This window comes from Marmota monax, unplaced genomic scaffold, assembly GCF_021218885.2.
Source record: "Marmota monax isolate L192 unplaced genomic scaffold, Marmota_monax_Labrador192_F-V1.1 WCK01_AAM20220418_F8-fsc00136, whole genome shotgun sequence".
Taxonomy (NCBI): Eukaryota; Metazoa; Chordata; class Mammalia; order Rodentia; family Sciuridae; genus Marmota; species Marmota monax.
The window spans coordinates 1,305,547-1,320,676 of NW_026693905.1; the positions used below are offsets into that span (position 1 = coordinate 1,305,547).

General features: G+C 31.0%; 1 protein-coding gene across 10 annotated transcripts in view; it reads right to left on the reverse strand.

Annotated features, from left to right (window-relative positions):
• Spag16 (sperm associated antigen 16) overlaps positions 1–15,130 on the reverse strand; it is a 719,050-nt gene that overhangs the window by 668,005 nt on the left and 35,915 nt on the right. For 9 of the 10 annotated variants that reach the window (XR_009228509.1, XR_009228510.1, XM_046462926.2 and 6 more), the window contains exons 4-5: positions 13,207–13,325; positions 5,938–6,075 (exon numbers count right to left, since the gene is read on the reverse strand). Coding sequence is in view for 8 of the 10 variants with exons in the window: in XM_046462926.2 (XP_046318882.2) it covers positions 5,938–6,075; positions 13,207–13,325 (257 nt within the window). In the remaining 2 variants the exon portion in view is untranslated. The remainder of the gene's footprint in view (positions 1–5,937; positions 6,076–13,206; positions 13,326–15,130) is intronic. The other variant, XM_058585177.1, reaches the window with a different exon arrangement.

A 15,130-nucleotide genomic window follows, 5' to 3' on the forward strand; every position in this document is an offset into this window, starting at 1 on the left:
GGTGGGGACAGCTTGGTTTGTTAAGAGACAGATTAGCATAGAGACCACAGTGGCTGCAACAAGCAGGTTTTTGTTACTTAAAGTCTTTGAAGAAATGTCTATTCAAGTTCTTAATTTATTTTTCAATTGGATTATTAGGCTTTTTGAGTTCTCATATATTTTGTAAATGAACTCCTTATAAGCTATATGATTTGCAAATATTTCCTCCCATTCTAAAGGTTGCCTTTTCATTTTGTCATTTCTTTGCTGCATAGAAGGTTTTCCAGTTTGATGTTGTCTCATTTGTTTGAGTTTTTTTGTTTTTTATTTTTTTTGCCTGTGCTTTTGATATCCTACCCAAAATCATTGCCAATTACCAGTGTCATAAAGCTTTTCTATTTTCTTCTAGAAGTTTTATGGTTCAGTTCTTATAATTAAGCTTTTAATCCATTTAAGTTGATTGTTTTGTGTAGAGTGTAAGACAAGGGTTTGAATACATTCTTTTGCATGTAGACATCCACTTTTTCCAATACCACTTGTTGAACAGACTTTCCTTTACCATTGTGTATTCTTGGTACCCTTGCAGAAAATCAGTTCACCATATAAGCATGGATTTATTTCTAGGATCTCTATTCTATTCATTGATGTATATTTTTGAGAATTTAAAATTTAATATATGTAAATAAATTTTGACTTTACTTCTATAAGAAAGGCCACATTTGGCTATTTATTCAGTGTTATGCTGCCAAGGCTAATTACAAGGATAATCCAGATAATAATGACGGTAATGCTATTTTATCCACTCAATATATATTGTATACCAAGCATTATGTTTGTTACAGTATAATGGATAAAACAAGCACCATCTTTGAGCTCAAGTTTACAAGACTCTAGAAAAAATGAACAAGTAAATAAAATGTCTATCTATGTACTCATAAACTATATTGTTATGAAAGGAAAAAGTGCCCTAACACAGAATGCTGATTTAACTGTTATTGAGTACTCATTATGTGACAGACACTGTACTACACAAAAGGTAGAAAATACTACCCACTTACACATGAGGTAACTGAATAATAATTAAATTCTTCTCTTTAATAAATGGCAAAACATCAAGTAGTTGTGTTATTCTAGACACAATACCTGATCAGTCATCTGTTCTGAACCAAAGTTTACATGGGGGCAATAATGCAGAGATTAATGTCAGCAAGTGTTGTCCTTGAAAGAACCTAATTGTCCCATATGAAGCTTGCCTGATTTAATTATTACTATGCAGTTAACCAGTTAAATCAATCCATAAGGTTATGCCAAATATACTGTTCTGTTTCCATAATGTCCTTCTACCTAGTCTATTTTCCATGCAGAAGCCTGCTCACATTATGATTCTACTCAAAATCGTTCCTTAGCTTCATATTCCACTCAAAGAAAGAAAAAAAAGCAAAGTTCTATCAAAGGGGCCTATTACTAACCCACTTGGTGAAACCAATATGGCCTCCATGCTAACTCTCTTCTAGCAAAGTAAGTTGTCCCCACCACATATTCTTTTTTAAAAAATATTTATTTTTTAATTGTAGTTGGACACAATACCTTTATTTTACTTATTTATCTTTATGTGGTGTTGAGGATCAAACCAGAGTCTCACGTGCTAGGCATGTGCTCTAAAAACCGCTGAGCCACAACCCCAACCCCAAACTACATATTCTTTACACTTCCCTTTATTTACCATGACCAGAACTCCATCTCCCCAATTTACACATGGCCTTCCATAGTCTCTTCAGATATCTAAGAGGACTTCCTCCACCACCCTACATGGAAAAGCACCCCCACTGACCTCTGTCTCTTTTGCCTATGTTACTTTTCTTCCTAGCAATTACCATTGATAATTGTTAAGTTTGTTGATATCTACATGTGTTTGGTCAGTGGTTATCTTATTGGACTAACAGAGTATAAACATTGTGGAGGCAAGAAAAGTAAAAGGAGCCTATTGAAAGGTAGAAAGAGGGGCAGAACAGCATGCTGCCACAGAAGATGAGAGAAGATAGGGATAAAATATAGAACACAGAAAAGGAAAAGAGACTTCTATATTCATCAGCAAAGAGTACTTCAGTGTTCAAGAAAGCCATGTGAGAAAAGGTGACATGAAAGCCATACTACAGGAAGTTAAAGAACAAGTACACGGGCTCTTTCAGAAGTTATCAAACTCAGTTTATGCACACTGTCTATCTTATAAGAAAAAGACATAAAATGTAAATGAAATTTGGCAACAAGATCAAGCAAACAGGTTTCTAATTAAAATTCAAAGTAGTTACTTATGGACCTCAGACTAATCTGAATCTTTTAGTATGTCAATTTTCAAATAAAGTTTATGAAGTATTGCCTTAATTGTGAAAGATATTAGAATTCTAATTATATTTTCTAGTTTTCATCCAATCACTAATTCTCCGCAAATGTGAGGCTGATCACTTTACTCCTAGATTTCTGCATTTAAGAAAACAATTAGTCCATGTTTCATTAGAAACTGAAGTTATACTCTCCTTTTGCAAGAAAGAGTATCACATATCACTTACCAGTATCCAAAATGTAATATCCTTTTCCCTTTGCTATAATAATAAATCTTTTCTAGTAATAATTTTCTCCTTAAATAAACTGTAAAAAACATTTCTCAACAATTATTTCCCAAATTTAGTATTTTAGGTAAAAATTTTTATTTGTAGCAAGTATAAGGGGAAACACTATTGCTCAGGAATTGAGAATACTTATACAATGGACAATCCCTCAAATCAATTACAGAAATTCAAATGATATTTTAGCATGAAATATTTCCTCTTTTATTTCTTCTTCCATACTCCATTATTGCTGAACTTCAAAAATATTAATGATGTGACAATTTTTTTAAAACCTAGGATGACAACCTTTAGAGATATTGATAGTAATAAGTGACATTTCAAAGCACTTTGCAATTTCACACAGCTCTTTAACATAGATTGTCTCATTTAATTATCACATCATTCTCTAGGATTTAATAATGTTATCCATAATTACTCCCAGTTTAACAATAAGAAAACTGAGTTAATAAGTGGCAGAATATTAGAAGCTAGATAGTTATGTTCATTACTCTTTCTATGGTTACTCTCTCTCAGATGCATACTAAATTTATAGCTATGAATTTCTATTCAGTTTTCTCAATAGTTCATTAAATGCTACCAGTACAAACTAGGATAATATATGACATATCTGTAAACTAACTCTTTTTGCATTTTAAATATTAAATATTTCTAAAATATTGTACTTATAAAATTATCTTAAGAAACAGCCTAATCCTAAAATGGCAAACATTGATCAAATTCCATCAAGAGAATCATATTTATCACTAACTGTTATTGGAAAAATATGCTCATATGTCAAATTGAAAATCCTGGGTGTTGAAACATTACAATTGGGAGCAAGCTTGTAGCATGGTAAGACATAGTTTGGGAAACTTTTTACAAAATTTCATTCTACATTTTCTGAGAATGTATCAGGTTACTTCACTAAAAGTATTGAGATGTACTTTATCATGCTTAATATTCACTCAACAAAGTAACAATTAAACATCTTTAAGAGTCAAGCCGCTTTCCTTCAAATCTACCATGTCAGGTAGATTAAAGCAAATACATATTTTCATTTCCTAATTTGTTAAGATTTTAAATATACTGAATGAGATAAAATTAAGGAATAAACATGAACCACTGAAATAAAAATTATAATTTTATATTTTAGCAAACAAGCAAAATGTCAATTGAATGGCAACTGTTCTAATTATGGCTTCTTTTAACATTAAAGTAATAATTTGCATGAGTGATAGTTTACATAATTTTGATTGTTATTTTCAAATTCAGTATTCAATAAACATCCAGCAATCAATGATTATTTAATACTACAGTGGTAAAACGCACTACATAAAGAGTCTGTATCTCTCCAAAAGAAAACTAGCAAACTCAAGCCATAATTCAAAGGAAATGAGGAATTAAAATAGTATGCCAGGCATCACTGTTGAAAATGTTCTGTAAAATTTCTAGTATACTCACAAGGTACCTATTCAAAATCGCTGTAATGTCCAAGCAAAGAGTAGACCATTTCTGAGATATGGAACCAAAAATAGAGGGAATGATAATTCTAGAAACATATTTTGGTGAATCATTCATACAAAACTATATAAAATATAAAATTCTACATAGCACATCCACAGATAATATGAAATATATATACTGGGCAAAAACAAACCTGGCAAAAACATTTCTACACATTCCTAATAATTGAATACATAACCATAGAAATTATTTTTCATGTACTGATACTTTTTAAAAGTAGAAGCTTACTTTAAATGCTTACTTTATTTTGCAATTCAGTCATGTTTCTTCTCATTAAATATTTTTCATATATCTTAAAAATATATAATTATAATATGTCATGTTAAGGTAGTTTTAGCGTAAATGTGATTCTTGAACAGAGAAAGCCTCATCTTAAATGTTTAATCAAAATGAATGAATGAATAATGAGCTTTCTTCCATATGTAAGCAATGATTTTTTTTCATATAACATTGGCTCACATGAGTAAATTCTCCCCTGTCAACATATTCACATATTTCTTTGCCAGAATAGTACTATCTATTATTGTTCCCCAAAACTGCTTGTCTTCCATTAACTTTAGGAGGAAAAAAATGTGGAAAAATTTGGCTTCTGATAAGTTTCTCCTCTGTACATAAATTTATGTCAGGAAACTACAAAAAAAAAGATTTCCTTTCAGAAATTTTTTATAAGTTTTTAGAATAAAATCTGTGTTCATAAAAATATGTTTATCATTTTTATTGAATGAAAAGTTACAAAATATAAGGCATTATTACAACTTTATCTAAAAGTTACCCCCACACACATATATATATTCATACATACATAAATGTATTTACATATATATGTACATTCACTGAGAAAAGTTCAAAGAGCTGTTTAAGAAAATGCAAACAGTGGCCATGTCTTGGGAGGTTTACGCAGTAGATGAACAGTTCAAAGCCAGCCTCAGCAAAAGCAAGGTGGCTAAGCAACTCAGTGAGAACCTCCCCCAAAAGAAAATACAAAATAGGGCTTGGGATGTGGCTCAGTGGTCAAGTGCCCTGAGTTCAATATCCAGTACCCCAAAAAAATAAATAAATAAAATGGAAACAATAGTTGGCCAGGTGAGTAAGATTATAGATAGTTCATTTTTCTCTCTCTCATTTTACTTCATGCAACAATCTTGATAATACAAAATGGTGAGTTTCATTAGAGCATATTTATACATATAAATACAATTTAATCAATTTCACTCATGTCAATATAATATTTCTGAAGCAGTTTTAGGTTCACATAAAAATTAATCAGAAGATCCTAAGATGTCTCATATGCCTCCTATCCCTACACATGCATAGCCTAACCCATTTTCAACATCACCCAACAAAATGGTATATTTGTTACATCTGATAATCTACCATCCCCAAGTCCATGGCTTACATTATTCCTTTGGGGGATTTTTCAAATATCTAAATTCTTCTACTAAGAACAAACTAGCTCCTTTCTTCCACTCTGTTTTTTATAATTTCATTATTATTTCAGAAATTAGCTTATCTTCATGGAAGAAAATTTTACAAGCTATAAAAAAGATTGTCAAGTACAAAGGGAAGTGACTTATAGCAAATTTAAACATCTCCTACACGACAGTCTGCATTCTACTCTGTCAGTGAATTTCAATTGTGAGAATTCTGGTCATCTGGTTTAATTAATTTGCTAGTAAAGCTTTTCACATTTTTTATAACTACAATTTAAATATAATTCAGCTCTCCAGAATAAAAGTTCTCATGTATTACACATCAACTCTATTCAACTCATTTTTATTTAGTCCAAAATGAAAAGGAAAAAAAAAATAGTCATTTAAAAATAACATACTCAGCTGCCTGTTTGATGTGCTTTAAGTCTTTCTTCAAATTTTTGTTCTCATTATCTAAAAGCATAATCTGAGTGTAGACATCTGGAACACTCCCAACAGTTCTAAGTTCAGTTATCCCCTTCTGTATTAACTCATACCTAGAAAAAAATCAAACAAACGATTTTGTCATTTCTCTCCACTAAATTACCTTAACTCACATGCAATTAGAAAAATTAAGTCTCAGTGAATTTTATGGTAATCAGTTGCCATATTACATTTATAAATTAAAATGTTAACATTCATAATATATTGTTAAAATGAAGTATTAATGAATTGCTAGGTACTAATACCATCATGGTATATAATAAGGAAAGAGATTTTACTCTGAATCAGATTGAAGCTATGGGAAGGATTTGAAACAAGTAACACTGATCAGATTTATTTTATAGATAGATGAGTAAGTTGGATGAAACAGACTGGAGAAGAGAATGCATTGAATCAGAGACTAATTAGTAGGCTGCAGCAATAGTCCAGGAGAGACAGAATAGTGAGTGAACAAAGTGGATAGCAGCTGAGATTATAAGAAGTGCTGTCCAGGTAGAGCTAGCAGGATTCTCTGATGAATGTTGTCAGATATTAGAAAAGGAGAGAAGTCAAGGATGACTTCAAGGTTTCGGTCTATGCAACACACAGCCATTTACTAAGTGGGGACAAACACAGTAAGGATGGGTGATTGGAGGAATCAAGGAACTGTTTCCATTTGTGGTAAAGGTAACATGTCTAGCAATCAAGTGAAGATAAAAGTTAGATATACATGTCAAGAGTTCAGGGAAAATGTCAAAATAGGCAATTTAAATATGAGAACCATCAGTATATAAATGCTACTTAAACTCATGAGACTAGAAAAGACTAGATAGACAGTGAATGTAACAAGAAAAATGATAAAGTCCCAGGACTGACCCATAAAACACTCCATCATTTCAAAGTTGAAAACTACCACAAGAATTCAAAAGAAAGAGAGGTCAGTGAAGTAATACAAGACTATGAGAAAGCTTCGGGCGGGCAAGGGTCAGGTGGAGAAATGTTTGAATAAGGAAGAAACAAGCACTGGTGACAATGCTGTTAGGAGTTTGAAAGAGTACTGAGAATCAAATACCTGGAATTGGCAATGTGAAAGTCACTGAAAAAAACGTTTACTCAGCTAAGCATTGGGATAAAAGGGGTTGGGAAATAAGAAAGTGGCAACAAATTTTTTCAAGGAAACAAGCCATTGAAGTATAGACTAGGAAATTAAGATGAACTTCAAAGAGGATGTAATAAAGTTCAGGTGCTTCATTTTTCTTTTTTTTTAGAATGTATGAGATATTATTACACATCAACAAGCTTATGGGAATGACCCATAACAGAGGCACAAAAATAATAAGAAAGAGAGAGACAAATACAGGAGGGATAATGTCCTTGAGTAGATGAGAGGAGCTAGAATACAGTTAATAAGAACAGGACAGGACACAGACAACAACCTTCATCATCTATGATAGGTAAGAAGAAAGAAGGCCTGAAGACACAGCAGCAGGTGGTTAAAGGGGGAGGTGCTACTCTTTCTCCTTTTTCCTCAATACACTAAAAAGAAACATCAGAGAATTATTGATAGATTCTAAAGAATTATAATCACTATATGCAACAATCAATAAAGCTAAATAAAAAAACAAACATAGAAAAACATTTACATAATAAAAGTATTAACAAAGCAATACCTACAAAGGTTATTATAGGTAAGCTAAGTAACAAAAATATTTTAAATTAGTATTTTCATATTACAAACCATAAATTCACATTAAATTTTAATAAGTAGTTCTCTATTTTATAATATTTATCCCATCTGATAATAAAATACCTGCAAAAAGACTCCTATACAATACACTGAAGGTTAAAATAGTTATATCAATATATGGTATTATTTACCACAATTTATTAAAAAAATAGGTAACCATTTAATCATAAATTCAATATTTTATCTGTTTTTGAAATGTGATTTATACTTATCTCAAAAGAGAAGACATAGAGGTTGACTGAAGTACTAGACCACAAAGTTTTTCTAACCATAAAATTGGTTTTTAGCATCTTGCTTTTATGTAGTGCAGAAATAAAAAATTCACTAATGAAATTATATCTGTGAGGACAAAAAGCTATTTAACAGTTGTCCTCTAAATTAAATATCATGTAAATAAAATAAATGTGGTAAGAGAAGCAAAAATCAAAAATATGACATTTATCATAGGGCATTCAGAAGTCATTCATCATACAAAATTTCTTCCATGCATGAAAGAAGAAGAATTAAGACTTCAAAGTCACTATAAGTAGTTGGAAAATTTAATCTCAAACTCCAGAAATACAATTCTAAAAAAATCCTACATTCTCCTAAGATTTTTAGCTTTGTTTTGGTTTTGCATGTATGTACAGTTTTATTTTATTTTTTACAATTCAATTTTTTAATTTCTTACATACATGACAATAGTGCAGTGCATTACATTCATATTTATCCATTCATAGCACAATTTTTTGTAACTGTATATAAAGTATGTTCACGCCAAATTATGCCATTATATATGAGATCTCTTATGTTTTTGGCATACAATTCTTAATACACCTTTATACCACTATTTATCATATCTGTTTGTATATAAAGTATGTTGACACCTAATTCACATCTTCATACATGTATTTTGTATAATGATGACCGTCTGCAGTTTTATTTTTAAGAAATAACCTTGGCATACTACATATGCAGCCACATCGATGTTTATAGCAGCTCAATTCACAATAGCTAAACTGTGGAACCAACCTAGACACCCTTCAGTAGATGAATTGATAAAGAAACTGTGGTATATATATACACAATGGAATATTACTCAACATTAAAAGAGAATAAAATTATGGCATTTGCAAGAAAATGGATGGAGCTGGAGAATATCATGCTAAGCAAAATAAGGCAATCCCAAAAAAACAAAGGCCAAAAGTTTTCTCTGAAATGTGGATGCTGATCCATTATGGGGGGTCAGCGGGGCACGGGGGGTACATGGGAAGAATAGAGGAACTTTGGATTGAGCAGAGGGGAGTAAGGGGAGGGAATGAGGCATGGGGATAGGAAAGATGATGGAATGAGATGGACATGCAGGAGTGGTATTACTCTATATCGTGTACAACCAGAGAAATGAAAGGTGCTGCTCCATTTGTGTACAATGACTTGAAATGCATTCTGCTGTCATGTATAACTAATTAGAAAAAATAAAAATAAAAAAAGAAATACCCTGGCCCTTTTATTTCTTCCTTATTCTCTCATCATTAGAATAAGACTGAAAAAATGTTCATTTAGAAAAATATTGTTATATAACTATTAGAAAACAAAATTTATTCCCAACAAAACTGCCAATAAAATTACATTAATCTGCTTTGTATTTACCATAAGTCTATAAACTACTTGAAATTATATGTAAATGGAGAATAGGTATGCATTTTCATGAGAAATTAGAGAGTTTTTGTAATATTTGTGTACATAACAAAGAGTTTTAGATCACCACCACAAAAGACAGACAGCATGATAAAATACCAGCAAAGATATAAACAGTGTCAGACTAGACGGGATATATAACCTATGATACAACATAGGTTATAAAAAATAGGGAAAAGGTCATTTAAACAGAAGCATCAAATGAGAATTTTTTTCTCTTGTTTTCAGAGTTAGGAAAGTATTTTACCAACAAAGGCAAAAATCTCTTAATTACTGCTAAAACTAAGTATATTGGAATTGCCAACTCCATGAGAGATGGCCCTTCACAGGAAACATATATAGTACATTTGAAAAGTTCAATGCAAGTACTATGATTCTTCAGGCCAACATGGAAAATAGGCACAAATCTGAACTCTAAAATCAAGACATCTCTTAAATTTTTTGTCTCTTGTCAAGCTGGAAAGCATCTTTCTCATTTTTTTCAAGACTCCCTTGCACAATTCTACAATCTAGCATTGTGGTTAGAAGAATAGTCTCTAAGATGCATCTAGCTTGAGTTGACTCTGCCACTTGCTGACATTTACTAAGGCAGATGTCCTAGTGATGAATGAGTCTACCATTTCCTCATCCATAAAATTGATGATATGTTAGTAGCTATCTGCTACATATAATTGTTGGGAGAAATGTGAAATATGCATAAGAATACACTATATCAATAAAATGACACAAAGTAAATTTTTAAGTGATAATCCTAAGGCTTTATCTTTTAGTATTTTAAACCCTTCACATGTAATGAATGCTCTAGTATTTTTACTCTAGATTTTAAACTTAACATTCACCTACAAGGCTACCTTCTTGATATCATAGTACATAAATATATGAAAATATATTTACAGGGCTCAAATTTAGCATATTACAATACAATTACAAGTTAACATGACAGAAGAGTCAGAACATTCCTGTGTTTAGTTCTTAAGTGACACATAACCAAAAGCCAACTCATCAACTGAAGAAACATTGATAGATTTAAATGATGAAGGAACAAGTAGTTGTGTAGTATTTACTGAGTCAGTAATCTGTACAAAACACCACATATACTTCCTATAATACTGGGAATGTAAGGGCTTTTTCAACATAAGTTTTAATTCTAGGCTCTGCCTTTGTTACCTCACTATCCCTAGAAAATTGTAACTATACTGCCCACAATTGGATAATTATATATTATGCCAATTTTTATTGGCTGAAAGCTGCAACATATATCTTTATAAACTAAAAAAAAGTATTCTTAATTTACAGTCTCTTCTATAATAAGTAAATTAAATTAGTAATTAAATGTTATAAATAATCATCCTATTACCTTTGATAGAATTTTTACTAACACCCTACCTTCACTGAAATGGTAGGAAAAGAGGCCAAATTAGAAAGAACCAAGGATGAAAATATTAATCAAAAAATAAAGAAAGACTAAATTAAAAACTCTGTTTTCAAAGCATTGGCTGGAAAGAGAGAAAGAGTCAGAGAAAGTGTGCTAATAAAAGGGAAAGGCAAAGAAGAGCCAAGAATGTACATTAAGAGTGAATGAATACTGAACACATTAACAGCCAGGAGAATAGTCCAGTTAGGAAGGGAGGTGGCTGACATATGCCGCTCTTTGATTTTGCCCTCCTCCAAGGTAAATTACCATTCTCCATATAGTATTCCTAAAATAGACATAAAAATAGCATTGACTAACCCCAGAATGAAAATGTTTTGGTGATTCATAGAGCAAATTCCTAATACATTCACATATATATTATAAAAGGCAGGGATTGAAAACTCTTTTTGAAAAGGGCCAGAAATTTAATATTTTAGAAATCGCAAAAACTGCTTTGCAGGCTATATAGTCCCTGTTGTGACTAGTTACCTTTTCTTTTGTTGCATGAAAACAGTCACAGACAAATACCTAAAAGATGGATCATGGCTATATTCCAATAAAATTTTATTTACGAAATCAGGAGGGCAGGCCAGATTTGGCCAAAGGGGCTTAGTTTTCTGACTCAGTACTTAAAGGATTTACTACTTGAGAATTGAAAGACATAAGTCAAAGTTTACTGCCCAGTTTTTTGTTTTCCTTTGCTTTTCACAAATTAACAACAGGAAAACATTGTTTGGTTTCCTTTTGCAAGATCAAGTGAATTCAAAGCAAAGATATATACTAGTGGTTTTTACAGTAAGAAAAATGATGAAAATAATACATAAATATCCCATAGTACAGGAAAAGGTTTCTGATCAAAATGAAAATGTTTCATGTGAAATAATTATCCAATACATTGCAGATACAGCAGCTAGGGATTTAAACTAGCAGCTAGAGATAAGGTTAAAATTATCTTAGCTATAATATTACTAAACCTATATTATAAAAAGACACAGTACATAATTGTTACCTTCTAAATGCAACATCACACTGCATCCCAATAATCACATAGTTTCCTAAAATGTCATCTCATCAATTCAGAGTGATCAGTTTTAAAGGATGATAACAATTATCTAATTACTAAAAGTCTATTTGGATGGATATTTCTCTAAGGGAATCATTTCACACTTCACACTGGCCTAACAAGTTAAGTACCATGCTTCCTAACACACATTCTTAGAAGACAAAAAAGTAATTGAATCATATTAATTTCTCATTTAATTAATCACTTGCAAATTAATCACTGACATACATTTATAAAAATGTATTTTCTAATATATCTATAATTATTTCTTCAGAACATTTTTTAAATCATTCACACAACTTGCAGTTTTAAAATAAGCAGTATTATTTTTCTACCACCAAACTCAATTTTTTTCTTAGACTGTATTAATAAAAATTGGTTCTCATTAAATTTATTCACATTCAATATGATTAAACAATGAAACCAATTATTCTTATATGCATGTTCTCAGTATATGAGATGTGAAAAAAACATAAAATTAGAATTATATCACAACCAGATTAGTAAAAATTGCAAATTACCTCAACATTTAAAAATCAGGATTTAATCCAAAACAGTATAGATTAATCTGTATATATCTTATATATGCATATTTTATTTCTCTCTTTCTACAACATACAATGATTATTAAAAATCAAAAATATTTCAAATCCAGTCATTTAATATTATTATTTTAAAGAATGCCAGGAATTCAAAAATATGCCTGGTGACCTTATTGTTATTAGCAAAGGAATAAAACCGCATGCCTGCTGATTTTCATAATCAGTAAGTTACTTAAATTTTCAATTATAACAGAAAAATCTTATTTTTAGATAGTATTTGAAAATACAATGCCCCTTACTTCTAAAGGAAAGACTATACATTCAAAAAGAATCAGGTACATAAGATGGGAAAGGCAGTTGTTTAACAATTCATAAAGCAAGCAATGTAGTACTGTTAACAGAATGTTAGTGTAGGAGACAACACCATTAGTAATTACACAAAAACAGTAGGAAAATATTTCATAAAAATATTTTTGTTATATAACTCCAGGAGATATTCAATTTTCTTAATATTTTTAAAGATAATTAAATTTGAATATTTTAGAAAGATGTTTAATAAAATTTCTTGGCAACTATACATGATTGTGTATCTGTGCACTTACATGTTTATATGAGTGCGTGTTGTAGTTTCAAAGGTGAAGATAGGAAAGGTTTCTATCTGTGTAAATTGCATCACTTCACAGTCTTTTAAGGCAGTTGAACATGCACACAGTAAATGCTATTACCATTTCTAGAGAACTATTTACCCACAAAATTGTTTACCATTCAGATTGAAAGCAATCAAGAGTTCTGGTCATTCCCATTTTGATCAGAAAATTGCAGAGAAAGTCTTCTATTACTTCAGGAACTGCATGCCTTGAAGGAAGAATTGTTTTCTGCTCCTGAAATAAAAATGTAAAATTATTAATTCTGTAAACATAAATGCTCTGATTAGTGGTACACATAGGTTTTCATTCATTCATTCATTCATTCATTCATTTTTTAACAATTTTTCTTAAATATTAGATGCCAGGGACTATTTTAATCCCTAGGGTTAAAGTACTGATGAAAACAAACAAGTGTCTGCCCTCATATGTGACAGTCATATGAATGAAGACAGAATATGGATGACTAAATAAAACATATACAACATGGCAGAGAGTACCAAGTGCTGGGGGCAAGGGTAGGGGTAGAAAGCAGAGGCTTAAAGATAGGGAGAGGCAAGCTTAAGGCAAGAACATGCATGGAAATAGGGAGTTACCATGCATCATTTGGTAACGCCCTATTTGGTGGAGGAAGACTGCACTGAAATATGAGGTTTGAGTCATAATCTCAAAAAAAAAAAAAAAAACTCAAGTGCTGAAATCCAGAATGATCAAAATTCCTAAGGTATAAGATCCTGAAGGACCAAAATCCCAAAAATATAATTCTAAAAATGTTTTAACTCTTTAAAAAGATATTTATTACTTTTTTAAATGATTTAAGAAACAATATCATGACAGAACACATCAAAGGCCACTTTACACAATAATATAGGCAACAATAACAAACATTTTTATTAGCATAAACATTCAGGTATACTAAGTACAGTTGTACAGGTATAACTGATGTAAACAGACAAACTTATTCATAATAGGTTAAAAACAAAAGATAGGCTGGGGTTGTGGCTCAGTGGCAGAGCACTTGCATGGCATGTGTGAGGTACTGCGTTTGATTCTCAGCACCACATATGAACAAATAAATAAAATAAAGGTCCATCAACAACTAAGATCATATTTTTTAAAAGCAAAAGATATAAATATATACCACTATAGTTAGTAGTTATGTGCACACAGTTTTATAACTGTAATCATATGAAGTACCATCATGAACAATCTCAATCTTTGATGAAATCAATCAAAAACCAGGATGGATCACACAAACACATATGTAGTCACCCAAAAGCTACAATCTCAAGAAACATTTTTCACAAATACACATGTATAAAAAAGGACATCAATTCATTTATTTAGGAAGTTTCAAGGTTTTTACAAACTTGCAATGCTTATATACAAAGTCAATAATGTTTTAATGCACTTTTGCAAAGCCAAACTTCCAAAAAAATAACTGTGTAAAATGAATTAGTTATCTAAAAATCTTCACAAAATTTTGACGTCCAATACTATAAATCATATGAAGATGAAATATAAAGGACAGTGAATACTAAAAATATAATAATGATGTTAACTTAAAATAGTGGAATGAAAAAAAAGAAGAAAAAATTCAACATGAAAATACACATTACAAAGATAGATTATGGGCAACTGCACATATGTAGTCCATAGGATCTAGAAGATTTTCATAATCATTAAGTCTATTTTGAAGTCTTGCCCATGATGAAGACTGTTGTTTTAAAGTATAGCTCTCAGAGAATATGTTCACATTCATTTTCTATGTGGCACTGCTCTTTTCTGAAGTTCTTATATGATTTGATATATTTCATCTATGTTTGATATCACTGAGATGAACACTCACTATGAAATTTTCCCACCTCCTATGCTGTCATATGTTATTGTGGATACTCAGAAATCCCTTCTTCATTCATTCATAGAAAGACCACAAATTTGGCAGAAATGATACTGGTGACAGTACAGCAACATCATTGTAAATGTGTCTTCTTTTTCTCTTCTTTTTTAAATATTTTTTTATTTATATGTGACAGTGGAAT